Below are 23,431 nucleotides of genomic sequence, written 5' to 3' on the forward strand. Positions count from 1 at the left end.
TGCATGAGATACCTGTCTTTAGAAAAGGATGCTTTAAATGGGACAATTTCACTAAGTGAATCTGTATGTTGATTAGTTCAGGACTGGAGTATTTTTACAAGAGGACTAGGGGTTGATTAATGACATTCCCTATGCAAGTTAAACTGGTAAGCCAAATGAAAAGTAATATAACTGAGTTAACTTGAATCACATTCCGTCCATTGACAGCATATGGTAAAACTGAATGTTGATTATATTCCATCTTTTTGTTGTTTTGTTTGTTTGTTTTCGAGACAGGGTTTCTCTGTAGCTTTGGAGCCTGCCCTGGAATTCACTCTAAACCGGGCTGGCCTCGAACTCAAAGATCCACCTACCTTGGTAGATTTATATGGTAGCATTACTGAATAGTGGTGAAAGGTGAGAAATGTCTGACTCTAAGAAGACACACAGGAGCTGTGCCCTTCAGAGCTATGTCTTTCTGTATTTCACCTTTGCTTCCTGTCTGCCATGAAGTGAACAGCGGAGTCCATCACACATACTGCTGTCGTGTTTTGCCCAAGCCTGTGGAGCTAGGCAACCTTAGACTGAACCTCTGGAGCTGAGCCAAATAAAAAAATTTCCCCTTGAGTTACTTGATCATTTTGGTCACAGTGAGAAAAAGTCTAGCACAAGTGCATGGCTGTAGTTTTATTTGTGTATCAGTTTTCACACTTAATGTGGGGGTGTTGTCCAAGGAGTGCTGTGAACAAGCAAACCCTAGACTGTAGAGTGCTTTGGGATTTAGACATGAATATAGTCTGTGTATGTTGTGCATGGTTGTAGATTTACTTTCAGGATGGCCAGTTGTGAGTTTGTAACCAATATAGTAATTGTCATACAGATGGAGTTCAGTGGGAAGCAGCCCAGTGTAGTTGACGTAGTTTGCTTTCTCTTCTACCATGTGGTGGTTTGAATGAGCAGTCCGTCATGGTCTCCAGCTTTTGAATGCTTGATCCCCAGTTGCTGGCATTGTTTGGGAAGGCTTAGGAGGTGTGGCTTTGAGGTTTCAAAAGTCACATGCCATTCCCACTTAAATTCCCACTCTACTACTTGTTTGTGGTTCAAGCTTGAACGAGAGAGGAAGCAAGAGGTTCAACAGTGGAGGAGTATTCGGGAGCAACATCTTAAAGGGCTGTAGTAGACCCAGGCATGGCAAACATGGTGCCAACAGTTTTTGCTTTATCCTTCTCTGCCATTCCCTCTACCTTCTAAACCGTTAGATTACAGATTACATTCCTGAAGCTAGTCACCACAGTCTATTCCTGTATTTAGCTGCTTCCTCCTCTTGAAACTGACTACCAAGATCCAGCTATCAAAATATTGAAGTCTAGCAATCAAAAAGCCCCCTTTTGGCTGCCCTAATTAACATGCCCAATCAGTAGTAACCAACTTTTTTTTTTTTTTTTTTTTTTTTTTTGGTTTTTATGAGACAGGGTTTCTCTGTATTGTTTTGGAGGCTGTCGGTCCAGCCCGGCCTCGAACTCAGAGGCACATGCACATCAGAGGAGCTTCTATGTGTTCTATGGTGTGAGGGTAGAAGTCAGAGGAACAACTTGTCAGTTTTATCTCTGTAGACGGTTTTAGTATGTAGCTCTGGCTGGCCTGGAACTTACTATGTAGACCATACTGGCTTCAAAGTCACAAAGAACTGCCTGCTTCCAGTTCTGGGATTATAGGTGTGCATCTACATTCCCAGCTGGTTTCTCTTTCCATCATCTGATTCCCAGGGATACAACTCAGGTCATTAGGTTTAGTGACAAGCACCTTTATACACTGAGATATCTCACTTGCTTTTTTACTGGCATTAAAAAAATATCTTTTTGCATAAAGATTCAACAGTCTTACTTGAAACATGGGAGAACTGCTACTGAACTTTTTTGTTGTTTTTAAACGTGTTGTAGAGTTGAATTCAGGTCCTTATGGCTTTCACAGCAAGTGTCCTTACCAAGCCATCTCACTGGGCCCCACATTGTCTTATTTTAAGATTTGTTTTTATGTGTACAAGTAGTGTTTTGCTTGCATGCATATAAGCACCACATGCATCCAATGTGTCATTTGAGGCCTAAAGACCATGTTGCTCTCCCCCCCCACACACACTGGAACCAGAGTTATAACCATGTGTATACATGTATAGACCATGTGGGTGCTGGGAACCAAATCTGGGTCTTCTGCAAGAGAAGCTGCTGCTCTGAACCACTGAGCCATCTCCATTCACTTCATTATTCCATCTTTCCATCCACTTCCTCCCTCCCTTCCTTTCAGGTTTTTAAAAAGGTGTGTGTGTGTGTGTGTGTGTGTGTGTGTGTGTGTGTGTGTTTTACCTGCAGTATTGTGTGCACCATGTGCCTGCAGTGCCTACAAAAGCTAGAAGAGGGCATCTCATACCCTATAACTGCTAAAACCTACCCTGGGTCCTTTGCAAGGACAGTGTTCTTCACTGCTGAGCCATCTCTCCCCATTTCTTAAGTGAATGATACTGTTTATCAAATTGCTTGTTTTTTCCTAGCTGTAGGAGACCTTTCTATTGTTGGGAGTGAACTTGGTGTACCATGTTACTTACTATCCAGTGCTAACTGATGAGTTCAGAGTGACCTTAGGAGTTGGGGGAGAACAAGACCTTAAACCAAGCCCCACTCTTTCTAGTGAGCTCAGTCATCCTTTGCCTATTGTAATCTGACTATACCTTGGATAATTTATTTTACCCAGAGAAGATTTCAAATGTATGTATGTTGGTGATTCTTTAGGTTCACTTTACCTTAGCTTCAATGTTTCTCTGTGTCTGTGGAAACATCTTTCCTACTGAGCTGTAGCATCCCATTCAGGCTATTCTTTCCATTTTACTATTGGAAAGAGTTAAAATGAAGTCATCCCTACTGTACCTGGGAGTCATGTTTGCCATCATATCAGAAGCGAGCATTTGATAGGTCTGAAGTTTATCCCACCCAAAAGTAAATGTGAAGTTATCCCAGGAACAGAAAGATCTCTAGACTTGGGATCTGGGATCTGATCTGAGGTATAGTCCTGCTTCTCTTCTGTGGTTTGTCTTAGTTAATATTTATCCCTTAGAGCTTATAAAATACTAAGGTTGAACTGGATTCTCAGTGGTTAAGTCACAACTTTGTGATTTTCCATCAGCTTGTTGCCTCCAGCTCTGAAATGATAAGTAATATTTATATTATCAATTTATCAAGCACTGAACTGATAGCTTGATCTGGTTGATTGGTACTGTTGGTAGAGATTTTAAGTGCTTAGGCTCCACACTTTGAGAGACCAGGAGACAAAAAAACTCTACAGTCCCACTTACTGGTTGTTTTGTTTTGATTTTTTTAATTTAAATTAGAAACAAACTTGCTTCATATGTCAATCCCAGCTCCCTATCCCTCGCCCCTCCCACCACCCCCTTTCAACCCTCCCCCAGCCACCCACCCAATCCCCACTCAACTCTCCAAGGAGGGTAAGGCCCTTCATGGGAGATCTCCAAAGTCTGTCATATCATCCAGGGCGGGCCTAGGCCCTCCCCCATGTGTACAGACTGAGACAGCATCTCTCCAAGTGGAATGGGCTCCCAAAGTCCATCTGGATGCCAGGGATAAATGCTGATCTATCGCCCGAGGCCCCAAAGAATGAGGAGGCCTCCTCAGTGACACCCACGTTCAGGGAGTCTGGATCAGTCCCATGTTGGCCTCTCAACTATCAGTCTGGGATCCATGAGCTCCCCCTTGTTCAGGTCAGCTGTTTCTGTGGGTTTCACCAGCCAAGTCTTGACTCCTTTGCTCATTACTCCCCCCTCTCTGCAACTAGGTTTCAGGAGTTCAGTTCAGTGTTTAGCTGTGGGTGTCTGCCTCTGCTTCCTTCAGCCACTGGATGTAGGTTCTAGGATGGCATACAGGTGAATCGGGGAAGGGCATTTAAGGTAGCCTTTCCACTGTTGGTTAGATTGCCAGTTGGTGTCATCCTTGTAGATCTCTGGACATCTCACTAGTGCCAGATCTCTCTTCAAACCCGTTATGGCTCCTTCTATTTTGGTATCTCTCATCCTGCTCTCCTCTATTCTTCCCCCGATTCAACCTTCTTGCTCCCCCACATCCTCCTCTCCCCTCGTCTTCACCCCCTCTCTTGCTCCCAGCTTCCCCTCCCCTTCCCCTCAGTAGATTCTGTCCTGTTCCCCTTCTCTGGGTACCATGCATATCTCTCTTAGGGTCCTCCCTGTTTCCCAGACTTTCTGGCTGTGGGATTGTAGGCTGGCACTCCCCTGTTTCATGCCTAAAATCCATATATGATTGAGTACATACCATGCTTATCTTTTTGTGACTGGGTTACCACACTCAGGATGGTTTCTTCTAGTGCCATCCATTTGCCTGCAAATTACAAGATTCCATTGTTTTTTTCCACTGAGTAGTACTCCATTGTGTAGATGTACCACATTTTCTCTATCTACTCTTCAGTTGAGGGGCATGTAGGTTGCTTCCAGGTTCTGGCTATTACAAATAACGCTGCTAACAAATGTCCTTGTTGTATGAATGCGCCTCTTTGGGGTATATGCCTAAGAGTGGAATTGCTGGATCTTGTGGTAGACTGATTCCCATTTTCCTGAGGAATCTTCATACTGATTTCCAAAGTGGCTGTACGAGTTGGCACTCCCACCAGCAGTGGAGGAGTGTTCCCCTCTCCCCACATCCTCTCCAGCATAAACTGTCATTGGTGTTTTTGATATTTAACCATTCTGACCAGAGTAAGATTAGATATCTCAGAGTTGTTTTGATTTGCATTTCCCTGATGGCTAAGGATGTTGAGCACTTTCTTAAGTGTCTCACAGGCATTTTAGACTCCTCTATTGAGAATTCTCTATACCCCACTTTTAAATCGGATCCTTTGGTGTTTTGGAGACTTGCTTCTTGAGCTCTTTATAAGTTTTGGAGCTCAGCCCTCTGTCAGATGTGGGGCTAGTGAATATCTTTTCCCATTCTGTGGACTGCCTTTTTGTCTTGTTGACTGTGTCCTTTGCCTTACAGAAGCTTCTCAGTTTAAGGAGGTCCCATTTGTTAATTGTTGATCTCAGTGTCTGTGCTACTGGTGTTATGTTCAGGAAGTGGTCTTCTGTACCAATTCGTTCAAGAATACATCCCACTTTCTCTTCTAAGAGGTTCAGTGTGGCTGGATTTATGTTGAGGTCTTTGATCCATTTGGACTTATTTTTTATTTTTTTGTTTTTTTGTGGGGTTTCTCTGTGACTTTGGAGACTGTCCTGGACCTAGCTCTTGTAGACGAGGCTGGCCTTGAACTCACAGGGATCCTCCTGCCACCGCCTTCCGAGTGTTGGGATTAAAGGCTTGCGCCACCACCGGCAGCTCCACTTACTAGTGTTTTGTTTGTTTGTTTGTTTTTTTGAGACAGGGTTTCTCTGTATTGTTTTGGAGGCTGGCCTTGAACTCACAGAGATCCGCCTGCCTCTGCCTCCTGAGTGCTGGGATTAAAGACATGCACCACCAACGCCCAGCCCACTTACTAGTTTTTAATAACTTAATCTTTTAAAAGTAATTTAAAATTCACACACTATACAACTTTCCCATTTAATACACACACACTTGCCTCTCTGCCTTCTATCTGCTGCCGAGATACAGAGCTCTTCTTGCATCTTTCTGTCTCTGAACTATGCTGTGCCTTCTCCATGATAAAGTAAAACTAGAAACTGAGCCAAAGTAACCACCCACACATATAAAGCATCCAGTTCAGTAATTACTATATGAACAAATATGTGCAAGAATCACCAGTCAAGTCAGGACAGTCTCATCATTTTAGGAAGAACCTACACCTTTTTAACTGTTAGTCCCAATCTTTCCACTTTTCTGCAGTCCTTGCTGCCACTAGTCTATTTGTGTCTTTATGGACTTGTTGATTACATTTAAATGAAATCATGTGATTTGTGGTCCTTTGTATGATATCTGGAAGGTACTGATGCAAAGAAGATGGTATTAAATCTCCTGGAACTGACATTATAAATGATCCCGGCCTTCATATGGGTACTGGGAACCCAGGTTCTTAGAACCCAGGTACTTAGGCAAAACAGCCAGTGCTCCTAACCACTGAGTCATCTCTCCAGCACTTGGGTTGGATTTTTTAATATTGTGCTAAAATTTATACCCCCATAACTTCTAATAATAGTATTATTCTCTACCTTAAGGGTGACCAGAGTCAGTCTCATTTTTCTAGTTGACAGCCACTTTAGTTTCATCTGAGTGATCTCTAACACAGAATGATTTTTACCAGAGTTTGCAACCTAAGATGAAGTTTCATATCCTGTCATGAGCTTTCTTACCAGTGTACCAAAATTTGTTTATATTCCCTTCCCCCTTTTCTACTTAGAGAGTTAGATGCCTTTTACTTATGGGTATACATCATCAAAGACAGTTAGTGGTTTTCTCAGATTTTATTTGTTTTTACTGAGTTCATTGGTAATAATCCTGAACCCAGCTTCAGCTACACATTAGAATCACTGAGTTTCCTAGGAATACTTACAAATTTGTTTCTTTTGAATACAAATCCAGATGTTCTTGGGACTTTTTCTAATTACCAAGAAGTTCTGGTAAACAAGTCTGCCAATGAGGCAAGTGTTTATTTCATGTGCAGTTGTTAAAGAGTTCGGACTAAGCCGGGCGTTGGTGGCGTTCATGCCTTTAATCCCAGCACTCGGGAGGCAGAGGCAGGTGGATCTCTGTAAGTTCGAGGTCAGCCTGGTCTACAGAATGAGTTCCAGGACAGCCTCCAAAACAGTACAGAGAAACCCTGTCTCGAAAAACCAAAAAAAAAAAAAAAAAAAAAAAAAGAGTTTGGACTAGGAGAAAGAGACCCTTGTTCTAATCCCTGTCCTACCACTCACTGGTTGTGTGACCCTGGCAAGTATTATCTCAGCCCAGTGCATTAAATAGTAGTAGTCTTCCTCCACATAGATTCTCATTCATTTTGTCTGGACTGAGGCCTGGGTGACTAAGTATATCCTGATGGAGCCAATTGTGGACTTGGTATAGCTGTGGCTGGGTCTGCTTCTAGCATATAATGCTTCCAGCCCCCCCTCCCAATCAGTGCCACTGGTTTCAGAATTACTGTGATGGTCTTATGTGAACTTACGATTCACACAGTGTGCTATTTTTTATTTTTTATTTTTTTTATTTTTTGGTTTTTCTCTGTGGCTTTGGAGGCTGTCCTGGAACTCGCTCTGTAGACCAGGCTGGCCTCGAACTCACAGAGATCCGCCTGCCTCTGCCTCCCGAGTACTGGGATTAAAGGCGGGCGCCACCAACGCCCGGCTCAGTGTGCTATTTTTAAACACAAAATATTTTCTTCACTCTGATTTCAGTGCATTGTACAGACCATGGTCTGTATTTTGAGGTTTTTTTCCTGAAACATATTTATACATCATTATGGTGATCCAATACATGTGGGCATTTTAATCATGCTATCTAGTGTAAATAAATATTTCTATTTCTAAACAATCATTTTATATACTGGAAATGCCATACTCTTCAAACCATTTTGGAATCTATTATAGTTTAACCAGTTGTGCTTAAAAACAGTACTTACCTCCAGTTGAACTTTGGTGTACCTTGTTTATATATTTTTAGTTACATTTATTTTATTCATGGGTTTTATGTGTGTGGGCATGTGTGTGCCAAAGCACAAGTGTGGAGGCCAGAGACAGCTTGTGGGAATCAGTTCTCTCCTTTCAGGAATTGAACTCAGATCATCAATCTTGATGACAAGTGCCTTTGCTTCTGAGCCATCTTGTGGCCCTAGTGCCCCCTACTGAACTTCCTCACGCCTCACTCTACCCTACTCTTCTATTTAGTGATCACTCTTCCAATTCATTCTACAGGTTGACTAACCTGTTTCTACAGGTAAAAATATGTGATGCTTGTCTTTCTGTGTCTGACATAATTTGCTTAATATATTGACTTCTAGTTCCATCCATATTGCTGTAAATGAGAATTGCACTTTTTATGGCTAAATAAAGAAAAGGGTATCCAGGTGTTCTCTCACCCTAAACCTGGGACTCATGTTTCTTTTTATTTATTTATTTATTTGCTTATTTACTTTATTAGCTTGGCTGGAAGCCAGCAATCCCTAGTGATCCTCTTGTTTCCACCTGCCTCAGAGCTAGAGTTACAGTTGTGCCCTGGATACCAGGCTTATTGTGTATATGCTACAGTGTGAACTATGGTCCTCATACTTGTATAGCAAGTTCTTTTGATCACTGAGCCATCTTTCCAGCTCGTCCCTTTTTTTTTTTTTTTTAAAAGATAGTGTGCTGTTGTGACCTGCTGATGGGGCTTGGTATTTTTTTTTTTTTTTTTAGATATTTAAAGTACAGCTGTACCTGCTTCCTTTTGCATATGCATTAGTATAGGGTTTTAACCCCAGCTCTATGGATATTTAGACAAGGTGATTCTTTGTTATGGAGCAATCCCATACCTGACAATTTTAGTAGCATCCCAGCTCCATTGCACCAGGTGCCAGTAGTATCACTGTTCTGAGTTATGGTAACCAAATATACCTGCAGTTGTTAAATGCTCCCAAGGGGTAAAAAAAAAATCAGCTTTGGTTGAGAACTATTGCTTTTATTTATTTTTAGTATGCATTTCTGTAAGTGGTATTGCTGAACCTAAGGTATCAACATTTAAGCTTTAAGAAAATTGCTAAATTATTCTCAAAGAGATTGTAACATAACATGTTAACACTTTAACCATTGACATCTGAGGTTATTTTACAATTGTCATCAACACAGTGGTTTGGTACAATTTACCATAGTGTGGTTGGTTGGATGGTTGGGGGTTTTGACAGTCTCATGTATTCTGAGCTACCCAAAAACTTAATATATAGGTAAGGGTAGCCTTGAACTTTGAGCCTCCTGCCCCGGCCTCTTGAGTACTGGGATTACATGCATGGGCTACCACACCTGGCTTAGAATAGAGGTTTAAATAACATTTTTGTTTGTTTGTTTTATAGTTACCTTTTTTTTAATTGAGTACTTGCTGTGAATGTAATTTTTATTTTTTCATTATCTCTCTTTTTTTTCTTGTGGATTTTGTGCCCTATGAAATACCTCGAAGACTATTTAAAATTTGTTGTTCAGAATTCAAAATAATCTTGATTTTCTTTGGGTCCTGTTCTACTTTTATTAATGCTGCTGTGGCAGATACCAGTTTTAGTTGAGAAGGGGATGTATTTGTCTTATACTTTGGGTTGCAGCTCATTACTGAGGGAACCCAAGCAGGTAGACTGCTGGCTGGCTTTCTCATTTATTCTTAGCTACCTTTCTCATATAACCCAGGACTATTTGCTAGGAAATGGTGCCACCCATAGTGGACTGGCCCTCTGTGTCAATTAACAATCAAGATAGTCCCCAGCAGACATGCCTACTGGTCAGTTTAGTTTAAGCAATCTTTTCACAGGTGTGTGTGTGTGTGTCTATACAGCTAACTAGGACAGTTCCTTGCAGAGTATGAATTGTTAATTGATATCTAATGTGTGACAAGCATGTACTTTGTGGTCTAAACTGTGTGTGTGTGTGTGTGTGTGTGTGTGTGTGTGTGTACATGCACACATGTGTGTGGACATGTAAAGATCAGAGGGTAGCATTTGGAGTAGGAGTGGTTATAGCTCCTGCTACATGCCTATGACTAGATATGAACTGGTGTAGAGGTTTAAATGAATTTAAATAATTCATTTCCCAACTTTTTCTAGGGCTCCTGTCTTTTCCTACTTGGCGTTTGCTTTTTCACTTGATTGCTGTCTATAGGTTATTTGTTCACTGACTATTAGCAATATATTATGCTATTTGTTCAGCGAGTCACTCCCAAGGATTGAGGAGACTACTCTAGCTAAACTAAAAAGTTTAGCTAGTTCAGCTGTTGGCTCTGTCTCTGACTACAGTGAAACTGTCTTCCTTTCTGACACTTAGAACTAGTTGGGTCTTGTGTTTTTCTCTGGAACAGTTGAGTATTTTGGGGGGGGAGGGGAGCTTTTGGTTGATGTGATTCTCAGTGTTTGGCTGGAATCTGGCTGTGGAAGCTAAGAGAATAAGCAAATATTAATTAATGGCTTCTCTACCACATAGTGTTGTATGTTACATGAGGCAAAGTGATTATCTTCTAATTGAGCAGTTTTCTGATATTTCGGGTACTTGTGACTTCAATATTTCTGTTAATCCTCCAAGGTGTGTAGGAGATTATTTTTTAACTGCAGTTTATTGTTTCCTTGACTTCTAAGAATTTATGTATTGGTGTTGGCCAGAGAACTTGTCAGACTAGTTCAGTGTTCTCTGGTTTGGAGTTCAGCTTTCATGAGCAAGTACTCTGGGGGGGGGGTGAGGGGGGAGAGGTCACCACCTCTCATGGCAAAAAGGATAGGTACAAGCCATTTCTGTGAAGGCTCAGTGGTTAGTATTTTAGGCTTTTGCAGGCCATGGTTTCTGTCACACATCTTTATTTCCATATCTCTTTAAAATTGTAAAATCCATACAAAGCTCTGGAGCTTTATAAAGCAAGCCATAGCCAGAAATCTGTGGTTGGCCAACTCTTGGACTAACTGAAGAAATGAGTGTGTTGCCACATGTTTTTATTTTAGTGTTTTGGGGACATGAACCCAGAATAACCTTGGGAATTCTCAGCTGATTATGATGCAAAGAAGAAATGTTCAAAACTTTGACATGTGGGTCAAATTTGATATGTGATAGTCATGCTGGGCCCGTGGAATGAGAGGTAACCTTGGGCAGTGGGACAGAGGGCTCTTGCTGCATCTTCTCGTGGGAATGCTGGCCAAGGGGAACAGGAGCCAGGATAGAGGGTATGGCTCTTGAATTAAGCTAGGCTCTGATAGGTGTAAGGAACACAGTGACGCAAATTCCTCAGTCACTTTGAGGATGTGGTTAGAAATCTGGCATGTATAATGAGTTTGGCCAGTTTTTAAAAATGAAAAAAACACTCATGTACTTGGATTCTGAGAACAGCAAATTCTGATACATGACTCCAGATCTATCCTGTGGTGTTTCTCAATAGAAAATCCTCAGTACCTTGCATAAGCAAGGTACTGATTATTTCAGGGTTGTTTGAGATGTAGAAAGCCATAAATGTTGTTAAAGAACATGGGATAAGAAACAATCCCTTCCCCTTCTACTGTACTAATAGGTTGCATGACTCTGGGAAGTTTAGTTCTAAATTTTATTGTCTTCATTTGTAAATGGTAGTGGTGATGACTCTACCATAGAGTGGTAAGGAAAGTAAATGAGGACAGTGTGTGGATAATGCTTCAGCTCAGTGTCAATAGTACCATTTTCTATTACATTTGCTTATTTTGTGGTGCATATGTGGAAGTCAGAGGGCAACTTGTGGGAATTAATTGTACTATGTGGGTTCTGGGGATCAAACTCAGGGCCTTAAGCTTGGTGGCAAGGTCCTTTACCCACTGAGCTACTTCACCAGCCCTGAGATAACACATTTAGTTCATAAAACACTGATCAAAATTGTTGGTAAGTCAGTACCTATTTGTTCAGTTTCTTGCACTGTGTATTGGGACAAAACTGGGAGGTTGTTCCTGGAGTGTAGCTATGTTATAGAGTATTTGCCTAGTATAGTTAGGGAACGGCCTGGGTTCTGTCCCCTGCAACACATGGTAAACATTTTTTGCTAGAAAGATTTGATAGGATACTTCAGAGTTCAGGACTTGCATTAGTAACTTGTATTTGGAATGAGTACTATATATTGGATTACTTTACTTTTTGTATTTAGAATGAGCACTATATATTGGATTACTTTACTTTTTTTTTTCTTTTTCTTTTCTTTTTTTTTTTTTTTTTTTTTTTGAAAAGTTTCTCTGTAGCTTTGGAGCCTGCCCTGTTACTTGATCTGTAGACCAGCCTGGCATCGAACACACAGAGATCCTCCTGCCTCTGTGTCCTAAGTGCTGGGATTAGAGGTGTGCCAAATGTAATGGATTGGAAGGCTTAATTTCTATGGAAGAAATGTGATAAATATCTTGTAAAAGTTTAAATGTGTATTTTCCTTTCTTCTACAGTTCTAGTATTCTAGGAATTTTGCTGCTACTAAATCATATGTGGTAGGATTATTTAGCACAGCAATATTTAACAAAAAGGTAAAATTACTAGTGTCTAGTCTTAAAAGATAAATTACCTTAATCCTGGTATGTTACTTTAGTTGCAAACTGTGCACCCCCAAAGAGTGGGGGAGCTCTGTTTTTACTAACAGAACTCTCTTCCAAGTTAAGATAAAATAAAAAGCAATATGAAGAACAGCATGCCTTGTTAGTAATGTCCTCATTTTTGTTGCCTGGTCGTGAGAAGGATAGGAACAAATGATTTTCCTGTATGAGTAGAAATTATATTGAGAAGAACACAAAGCTGGTCCCACCTGTTATGGGACAAGTCATAATGCGATTTGCATTCCATACTATACCCTTAGTTTTCAAAATATGTACTATCAGAAAGTTGGTGTGACTGTAGTTCCTCTCATGGCAGTTGAAAACACTATGGAAACCTTTTTTGTTTTTTTGTTTGTTTGTTTGTTTGTTTGTTTGTTTTCTCCATATGTGTATCTATTTGCCTGCTTCTTTTTGACCTTGATGATTAGAGAAACTGGCTATGGGTTCACCCTAAAACAGCTTTCCCTTGCCACACATAAGAAGCACATTGACATTTCTCCTCTTGCTTTGTGTGACTGATGGTGTTTCTGTTTTCACCCCCCAGCTCTGGCAGCATGTAAACAACCTTTTGCCAAGAACCCAGGTCACCACTGAGAAGGGTGCCTTAAGGGAGAAGAATATCAGAGGACACCAATGCCAGGCGTGTCTGGAATATTGCTCGGTACAGGCAGCATGAGACATTCTGTGCCAGCCTCTGTCTGTTACTGGCAAAGGCTGGGGCACTCCGGGTAGGAGGGTCCTGGGGCAGCCAGCACCGGGAGCATCCCCCCCCCCCAAGAGAGCATGGGACCAGCTATGAACTCTTTACAGTGAACTCAGTTTTAGCTTATGAAGGAATTTTAAGTAAAAGTTACTTCTGTATACTGACATTGAGAAGCCTTTGGTGTGAAGTGCCAGCAATTACTCTTGTCTACTGGAGTTATCAGGATTCTTCTGGCACCAAGGTGGACTCTTCTTGGTACATCTGGCAATACAGACCTTTAGGACAAATTTACCTGCTGAATGCTTGTAAAACCTTGGAAGCAGCCCACATAGCCTCTTTTGCCAGTCACTCAGGGCTCGGATGCTGTTCCTGAAGCCTTGTCCTGCCTCATTGACCACAGCTCTATCTGCACCAAGAAGACCTGGAATTTCTGGGGTGCTCCTGTGGCCCTTTTCATCTATTGTTCTACACCACAGCTCTGTATTCAGGCAGTTGGATGGCATGAACTTTGAGATGGAGTTTGTCACCTGTGGGGGACTGGCTTCCTTTCCAAGACTTGTGCTGTTGGAAGGGACCATCTGAAGACGTGTTTGTGTGTATAAAGGAGGGCACCAGCCTGACCTGCATCCTCCACCATGTTCCTGTTGCTGCCTTTTGATAGCTTGATTGTCAACCTTCTGGGCATCTCCCTGACTGTCCTCTTCACCCTGCTACTCGTTTTCATCATAGTCCCTGCCATTTTTGGAGTCTCCTTTGGTATCCGAAAGCTCTACATGAAAACATTGTTAAAGATCTTTGCGGTAAGTTGTACTATTGTGATAGGTTTCCTCACAGGGGAGAGAAGGGCATTAGTAGGAAGAGTGGTTCTTACCAGGAGTCCTTTTACCTTCTACATCATGGTGGGGCTTAGACATCAGAAAGTGCCTCATGCAGAACAGGTAGTCGGACATAAGGCTTTTACTAATGGACTCCTTTTGTACTCTCCCACAGCAGTCTGGGGTCGATCCTAAATTCATGTGAGAAGAATGCACAGAAAAGAGCATTTCACTTTTTCAGAAAGATAGAGAATACATCAGAACTTAACATACTGTGGAACAGAACTGGCTGTATTCAATGGAAGCAGATGTGAAGTAGTATCTCCTAGAAGTTGACCTGTGCTACAAGACTTTAATATGTAGACAGACAGTTGCTACTTTAGTTGCAGAATGTTTTCAGTAGTCACCAAATACTCAGGAATTCTTTTCCACAGCTGACACTGCATAATTTGAGTAATGTACCATGATAATATGATGCACTCGTTCATGTGATATCTTATAGGTTTGTTTGGTTTAGTTGGTGGTTCTGGCATGCTTTGTAAACACTCTGCAGTCTTTAATTTGTTTTCCCACATTCTTTTAGTTCTTTTGAGTTCTGTGGGCTGGAGAGGTGGCACAGGGGTTAAGAGCATGTACTGCTTCTTTTAGAGGACCCAGGTGTGAATCCCAGGACCCACATCCAATGACTCATAACCACCTGTAATGTTAGCTCCAGGGGAATCTAACACCTCTGGCCTCTGTGGGATCTGCACTTAGTTTAGTGCACAGGCACATACAGATATGCACACATACACACATGATTTTAAAAAATTTGAAATTGAGGTGAAATAAGAAGACGACAAATCCAACCATTCTAAACACAGTTTGGTGGCATTCCGTATGTTCATGTGATACAGTCACCACCTGTTCTACTGCCATATGTTGCTATCACTTAAGAGGAAGCTCTTAAGCCAGGTACAGTAATTCCAGAGTAGGGGATAACTAGTGCAAAGGTAGTCCAAACTCACTCATTAGTCTGTCCTTGTTTCCTCTTCTAAGGCCCTGGCTAACACAAACTGTGTTCTCTGAATTTACCTATTCTAAATATGTCCTGTGAATAGAATCCTACATGATGCACTCTTCTTTGTTTGCCTTCTTTAACTTAGTATTTTCAGAGCTTACCTGCTTGGTAGTAGTTGTTGGTACTTTTGGGTGATAGATGTGGTTGAATAATAACTCAGTAGGTATCTGTGATGTGGTTTGCTTATGCATTCATCTTTGATGAACTGTTTTCCACCTTATGGCTACTGTAAATAGTGCTGCTGTGGACTCATGTTAGGAGTACCTGTTTGATGTTACCCTTTATTTCCTTTATGTTTATGTTAGCCTGTGTTGGTGAACATGTGTACATGCGGGAGCCTGAGGTTGATGGTACCCATTTTCCTCAGTTGCTTTTCTACCTTAGTCATCTTTCTTGCCCCTAGAAATTGTCATTTTAAAAACAGATGTGTGTGGGGAGGGTGTGCACGCATGTTGTGCACTCTCTTACATGGTTGCGTGCATTCTACCAATGAGCTCAATCCTGTGAATTAATCTTAGTGGACTCAAAGAATTGATGCTACTTTCATCAATGACAATATTTAGGTACAGGCTAAGATGTTATCAAACTTTGGAAAGTATGTATATGTGTATCCGTGTATATACATCTAAATATACCTACACTTGTATGTGTTAATTGCTTGGTTTTGAGAAATGCCCAATGGGCTACTATAACATTCTGCTGTCATAGACTGATGACCTATAAAAACAAAGTTTCTCCAAGAATAAGGTGCTGGCAGCATTGTCTGGCCAGTGCCTACTTCCTGGTTTATAGACTTTACTGTGTCCTCAGGATGATGGAGCTTGATGGGATCCGTTTTATAACCACATTCCTTTAAAAGAGTTCTTTCATTGTTTTATGTGTATATGTATGTGTATCAAGTGAGTATAGGTATAGTGGAGACCAGAAAAGGGTGTCAGATCTCTTGTAATTGAAAGTATATGTGGTTGTGAACTATTTAATTTTGGGTGCTGGGAATCAAAACCCAATCTTCAAGAGCAATAAGTGATCTTATCAGCTTAACTATCTCTTCAGCCCCTATAACCTTATTCTTGAGGGCATTTCCTTCATAACCTTATTCACCTCTGAATAATATCATATTGGAGATTAGGTTTCAGCAGAATTTGAGGACAAAGATTTTTGTCTCTGGCATAGAATGACTTATTTTACCTTTAAAAGATTCTTCATTTTTTTCCCTAAACTGGGAGGATATGCATATTTTTAGAATTGGAAGAAAGCTAAAAGATTATCATAATTCTTTAGTTCTCCCTCCTAACTAAACATTTTAATCACCCAGGGAAACATTTAAGTACTTATTTTAGGCTGCGGATGTAGCTTACTGAAGTGTGTTATGCATGTACAAAGCATTGGGTTCAATCTGCAGCACAATATTAAACAGAATGTAGTGGTACATTCTTACCCCGGGACTCAGGAGGTAAAGTCGGGAAGTCAGAAATTCAAGGTCATCCTGGGTGAGTTTGAAGCCAATTTGGGATGCATAAGACCCTCTCAAAAAAAAGTGCTTATTTTGGGTACTAGTATCTTGATCGATTGGTCTTGTCATGAGCAGTTTTATAAAGCTCTCCAGATAATTTTGCTGGCTTTTGAAGGGAAGTAGTCTGATTCCCTCTTCTTTAATGTGGACATATTTAGTGATTGGTTTCTGTCTCTCGTTCCTTCCCTCTTCCCTCTCTTCCTTCCTCCCTGCCTCCCTTCCTCCCTCCCTCCCTCCCTCCCTCCCTCCCTCCCTCCCTCCCTTCCTTCCTTCCTTCCTTCCTTCCTTCCTTCCTTCCTTCCTTCTTCCTCCGTTCGTCCATCCGTCTGTCTTGCTGTTTTAGAGATTAATCCTAGGGCCTTATGCATGAGGTGAGACAAGTACTCTACCACTGAGCCACAGACCCTGCCCTTAGTGAATAGTTTCTAAGTCAGATTCTTTTGTACATGAGCAAGGGGTCATCAGTTTATCCCATCAGTACATAAATTAAGCATCAAGTTGGAATGTGCCTGGTTGACTAGTTTGAGTGTATTTGGGGAATTCTAACTAGTCAAGGGATCAGGTAGAAGACTGCAGACTCAGAGGAAGTTCACTAAAGTCACCAAGGAGGAGGAAGAACCCTGAAGTAAAAGAACAGCCTGTTGATGAGTCAGGGTCTTTTAGAATTCATCTCTCAGACTCTTTGTTCCTTTGGCATATCACCAGTTGCATCTGCTTCTATGTTCTTGGAGTTCACTGGTTTCATCAGGGCATGCACAGATAATTTTGTTCATTTGATCCCCAGAAATTACATGGTGGAAGGGAGAGAACCAGTCTTCTCACAGGTTGACCTCTGACCTCCACATCCCCCCCATACACACACATACCCCACACAAATAAGCAAATGCTGTGATGATGGGTATCCTTGCAGGGGTAGGCTGTAGTTAAAGGAGACATGTTTTACTAACTACTTTCTAAGTGCCTGGAGGCAGATCTAGGCAATGAGAAAAGCACCCTGAACATCTTGTCATGGCTTCATGACTTTTTAGCACTTTACTGCTGGGAACTCAGAGTGTGTTCCTGGTCAGTGAGTCGGAGCCCTGTGGACAGGGTGAGGCCTCTTTGGAAGGTGTGCTGCTTGGCTGCTACCTCATGTCAAACAACTAGAATTGAATTGTTCACAGACTAAAGAAGTAGGGTGATTACTGATTAAAAGAATATCACTCTTGCTGTCATTTTACCATTTTCCTCCTCAGTGGGCTACCTTGAGAATGGAGAGAGGAGCCAAGGAGAAGAACCACCAGCTTTACAAGCCCTACACCAACGGTAGGATTGGGTATCTTAGTGTTAAAGAGCCTCTGAAACAATACCCAGAGTCTTGTAGAGTCTTAGTCCTTGCTCTTGCCTGTAACAGAATACCTCTTTCTTCTTTGTAAAAGAAAAAGCTTGACCTTCTGGTAAGTAGAAAACTCAGACAGGTGCTGAGCCAGATAGCTTAGTGAGTAAAATGCTTGCTGTACATTTACATGGGTTGGATCCCCAGGCCCATCTAAAACCTAGGTTCAGTGACATACTCCTGTAAAACTCCAGTGCTAAGAGCTAGAGACAGGCAGATTCTCAGAGCTCAGGGGCTAGTTAGCCTATCAATCATAGAACTTCAGGTTCACTATGACCCTGCTAAAATGTGTGGTGGAGAGTGATGGGGGAAGATACTTTACATTGAGACCTCTGGGCTGTATGCTCATGCAACTCTCCCTCCCTCTCTTCCTCTCCTTCCCTCCCCCCCCTCCTTTCTTCTCCTCTCCTCTTCTCTCCTAATATATCCCTCTCAAGCACTCTCTCACACACAGAGACAGAAAAGAAAACATGGGTAGAGTAGAATACCACTGATGAGGGCCCCTTGGTCACATTGTAGTATGGCAGATGGTACCAAAGGGCAGGAGGGAGGGAAGAGTTGGTTTCAATACCAAGAGTATAGGGAGATATCTGGCTTACTTTTTAAAAACAAACTGATCTAAAGAACTGGGCATAGTGGCACATGCCTGTGATCCCAGCAGTTTGGAGATAGAAATAAGAGAATCAGGAATTCAAAGACATCCTTAGCTTCTTAGTGAACTACTGAGACCTTATCTCAAAAACAAGCAAACAACCAGAAATCCACCAAAACCCCAACCTGATGTGTGAATGAATGCAACCCTGAAGAACCCACCCACCCAGAGCAAGGACAGTGCTGCTCTGTTCAGGGACAGTAGTCGCATGGCCTAATCCTATTAGCTAATCTCTTATTCCAGGTTTGTTTGTTTGTTTAAAGACAGGAGCTATCTATGTAGTCCTTGCTGACCTCAGACTCAGAGATTTGATTGCCTCTGCCTCCTGGGTATTGGGATTAAAGGCATTTGCTACCACACCTGATGATTTTTATCATACAAGTGATTTTGTTTCATACAAAGTATACAATGAATTTTAGTCCTTTTCATCCCCTATTTCCCTACCTCATCTCCCTTTCTTCTACAAAAACCCTTCTTTTTCTCTCAACTTTCATGCCTTTTTTTTTTTTTTTGTAAATGACTCACTTAGTTTAAATAGTGTTACAAGAGGAGCCTAGGTGGAAGTTTATGTATCAGAGTTTGGTAGACCTCACCACTTCAAGCCCCAGCACTTCTCATGTTGTATTGAGAGCTATCTCTGCTCATGAAACTCTAGAGTGCATACTCAGCCCACATCCAAACCATGATACATGTATCCTTTGTACTTTAAAACTCAGTCATCCTATACAAGTAGCACGCCACTTGACTAGGAATACTGTTTTTTTGTTTATTTGTTTTGTTTTTGCAGGAATCATTGCAAAAGATCCCACTTCTCTGGAAGAAGAAATCAAAGAAATTCGTCGAAGTGGTAGTAACAAGGCTCTGGATAAGACACCGGAGTTTGAGCTCTCTGATATTTTCTACTTTTGCCGGAAAGGAATGGAGACTATTATGGATGATGAGGTGACAAAGAGATTCTCTGCAGAGGAGTTGGAATCCTGGAACTTGTTGAGCAGAACCAATTATAATTTTCAATATATAAGCCTACGACTTACCATCCTCTGGGGGTTAGGTGTACTCATTCGGTATTGCTTCCTTCTACCACTCAGGTGAGGCTGGGCCTTGGAAACCAGTAAAAGCTGCTCTCCGTGTGTGCATGGCTTACCCACATCCCTTTGCCTTGTTTTCCATTATAAAGGAGGACAGTATGGTTTTTTTCTATGGATAGTCTATTTTACTCTTGGAAGAGCACACTGGGGACTTCCCTTCAAGTCCTTATATCCTTTACATATAAGACAAATAATTGAGTTTCTTTCTTTTTTGCATGCGTGTACACATGTGCGCGTGTGAGAGACAGACAGACAGACAGGGTCTCACTGTGTATCTCTGACTGGCCTGGAACTCACAGAGATCTACCTGCCTCTGCCTCCTGAGTACTGGATTAAAGTGTACGTACACCAAGCACCGAATCCAGACAGTAGTAGGATTTCTTAAAGACCATTTGCTTCTTGGGGAGACTGAACACAGGGCAGAGAGCGTCATATAATCCCTGGCCCCTCTTTCCTAGGCATAGCCTTTCCTGAAACTTGCCTCTGCTTCTCTGTGCTCTTCTCGGTTTGTCTTTGCCAGATGCTGGTACCTTCCAACTCCACCTCCTTTTTAACAGAGGTTTTCCCTCTGCCAGGGTATCCAACCTAATAAGCAAGATCAGACTAGCAGCTGCCTAGTGCTGAAGAGAGAGTTCCACTATCTATTTAGAATTGTAGTCATCTCAATACAAATGGTTTCTCACATTTCCAGGGGAAGCTCTTGTCGGGTCTTGTGGTTTTCATGATTCTTGCCTTTGTCTTCACATATTCACTGAATCACTGGTTTACTGTATTTTGTCTTCTTACAGGATTGCTCTGGCATTCACAGGGATTAGTCTCTTGGTAGTGGGTACTACCATGGTTGGATACTTGCCAAATGGGAGGTAAGTACAGTGAATGCATATGTTAGCAGCTTGCTCTGAGCATGGTGCCTGATGATGGAGGCAATCACAGCTTCAGATGTCAACACAATCCTTGAGTCTTAGGTGGTTCAAATAATCCACAGTTATAGTGCTGTCTGTAGTAAATGGCTTTTGTTTTGTAATGGATATGAGATAGTAGCTGTGTGTACTTACTTCTTGCAATTCAGCCCTCACCATCTTCCCATTTTAGAGTAAAAAAAGGCAGATACCATAAAGGAGTTCAGGCTCAGGCATTAACAAATTGTTACGGCATGTTGTTGTTTTTGCTGGGTATCAAAGGACCCTGTATGCAGAGTAAGTTCTCTGTTGCTGGTGTACACCCATGACAAATAACTTAGATGTGAGTAGATTTTTTTCCTCACCATCCTTTTAGTTTTGTTTTGTTTTGTTTTTCGAGACAGGGTTTCTCTGTGGCTTTGGAGACTATCCTGGAACTAGCTCTGTAGACCAGGCTGGTCTCGAACTCACAGAAATCCACCTGCCTCTGCCTCCCGAGTGCTGGGATTAAAGGCGGGCGCCACCACTGCCCGGCCCACCCTTCTTTTCTTAAGGAAACTGTAGAGTAAAGTTTTCCCTGCCAGCCGCCTGGGCTCTGCCACAATTGCAGTCCCCAAATAACACACAAGACACTGTACTAATTATGAAGCTGTTGGCCGTTTGCTTGGGTTTCTTACTGGCTATATCTGACTTAAGTATTTAACCCATAATTTCTAATCTAAGTATTTCAGTCTTACCAGAGAAAGGGTCCGGACCTCTTACTCCTATGGCGGCTACATCATGACTGCCTGTGTCTCTCTTTCCCAGACTCCTCCTCAACTCCTAGTCCCACCTATCTTGCTTCCCTATTGGCCAACAGTGCTTTATTGACATATACACAGGACTTCCCCATCATCTCCTCTTTTCTGTCTAAATAAAAAGAAAGGTTTGAACTTTAACGGAACAGTTATCAAGGAAGATCATAGTTACAATATTTTGTCCATTAACATTTAGTAAGATTTAAAGAAAATATCATCTATCTTTATGAGTCCAAAGTCCTATATGTAGCTTGCTTATCTTTTATCATAACTAAGGAAAACTATAATTATAACTATCTGTCTTCAACTCCATCAAAGACCACAGAAGGATAATATATAAACATTAGGATTGATAGAGACACCTTCCTGCCTGGACAGTCACCTGATGTTCCTCTAACATTGGGGCATCCATCTTCAGCCCATAGGCCACAGTGTGTCTGGAAGACTTCTTAGCAAAGCAGGAAATTTCAAAGTTTCCATCTGCATTGGCATTCTGTCATTCATTTTTCTGTGTCCTGCAGAAAGTCTCGTAGACTCTTCCATGAAGCAGAAACCCTGAAGGACTGTTTGAGTTTAGCAGTCACTTTCCTGTGGGTCCTGCATGTCCAGTTTATACAGCAACAGTCAAACAGTCTAGGCAAGAGCATTTCTTGCCCAAATGGCTAACTTGCCATGTTGAAAGCAAACTTCATAACGAGTTTCTTCGATGCCCATCTTCCTCTCAGATGTAACTGGTGCTGTCAGGAGCAGACATTTCTCATTGTCAAGAAAAACCCTAAACCATTTTAAATGCCATTTTCTGAAGGTCTTTGAAAGGTTTGAAGACTATCTAGCTATCTCATATTTTTGTATATCTAGAAAACCTAACTAACCTAACTATAAGTTCTGACTATTATAGGTAACTATGTATAATCTGTGTTTTATTATGTATTACATTTTTTGTTGTTGGTTTTTTTGTTTTGTTTTTGTTTTTACGAGACAGGGTTTCTCTGTATTGTTTTGGAGGCTGTCGGTCCAGCCCAGCCTCGAATTCACAGAGATCTGCCTGCCTCTGCCTCCCGAGTGCTGGGATTAAAGGCGTGCGCCACCACCGCCCGGCTATGTATTACATTTTAAAAGATTAGTATAAGCACAATACTTAATCAAGAGGAGGAATATACATATCACAAAATTGACCTTGAATTTGTATCAATAAATGAAAAACCATACCCATACCAAGTATTCATTTCCATACCATAATACCCCTGTTACCATTAAAAACAAATTGGTTATGATCATTAACCAATTATAAGCAACCCCATTTTAAATGAAAACGAAGATTTATGAACAATATGGGAATTTGGACATAGCTCATTCCAAACTGTTTCCTGCTGGATGGGGGTGCTGTTCATACCATGGGGATCATGACAAAACTCAGAAACCTGTATAAGTTCTTATTTTTGGGGTCTGTAAGGCTGTATCATTTCAGCTGTCTTAATTGTTGGAACACCTGGCCCACTGCTTTCGGGGTCTTGGTTCATCAAACTACAGAAGTCTGGAAGAAATCCACAGCTTTCCATTTTTTGTGGAAACATAAACACTCTTTTCCCAAGTAACTGGTCCTCATATTTAATCTTAGAGGTCAAATCATTTTTGAAATATATAAGTTGGATTAATTTAGCAGTTTATAACTAAGCATATTTTAGCAGTTGTTCCTTCCTTAGCCACCGAACAACTGAAAAACATAATAGTATACAGTATCTAGACTTTTTGTGTATTTTTCATCTTTATGTGGCTTATATTACTCTATTTTTTTACTTTTATTTATTTCTCTGAGACAGGATTTCTCTGAAAGTCCACCTGTCTCTGCCTCTGGAGCAAATCCTACCGGCGTCTCTATTTACCACTATGTCATTTTCTTTTTCTCTCTCAGTCCTACATATATTTTTAAATACCCTGTAAACCTTTAGAGGTTTTTCTTTATCTGAATCTGACTTTACTGTAAATCTTCATGCTTTTGGCCACGTGTTTTATCTGTTAAAAACCATGGCTGTTTAAACTGTAGTTTTTCCAAGATGGCGGGAGTAAGTTTGACTCCAGCTCATCGCCTCAGTCTATGTTGACATCCAGCGAAAGCTGTCGGCTTGGAGATGTGGTCACTGTCACTTTCAGCTGTACATACACACATTTTAATTGTTAGCAGAGCCTCTTGGAAAACTTTGTTGGTTTTTTTTTTTTTTTGTGGCTTTTTGTTTATGCTGAGTCAGGAAGACTCCCTTAAGTGAGCTGCGTGAGTCTCTGCTTGTCTCTGGCAAAACAGAG

The 23,431-nt window shown here is 41.4% G+C and overlaps 1 protein-coding gene across 1 annotated transcript in view; it reads left to right on the forward strand.

Moving 5' to 3' along the window:
• Gpat4 (glycerol-3-phosphate acyltransferase 4) overlaps positions 1-23,431 on the forward strand; it is a 34,718-nt gene that overhangs the window by 3,345 nt on the left and 7,942 nt on the right. The window contains exons 2-5 of the mRNA XM_005066553.4: positions 12,773-13,731; positions 17,555-17,624; positions 19,134-19,434; positions 20,223-20,297. Of these exons, the coding sequence (XP_005066610.1) occupies positions 13,567-13,731; positions 17,555-17,624; positions 19,134-19,434; positions 20,223-20,297 (611 nt within the window). The 5' untranslated portion in view covers positions 12,773-13,566. The remainder of the gene's footprint in view (positions 1-12,772; positions 13,732-17,554; positions 17,625-19,133; positions 19,435-20,222; positions 20,298-23,431) is intronic.

Source organism: Mesocricetus auratus, unplaced genomic scaffold, assembly GCF_017639785.1.
Source record: "Mesocricetus auratus isolate SY011 unplaced genomic scaffold, BCM_Maur_2.0 Super-Scaffold_100026, whole genome shotgun sequence".
NCBI lineage: Eukaryota > Metazoa > Chordata > Mammalia > Rodentia > Cricetidae > Mesocricetus > Mesocricetus auratus.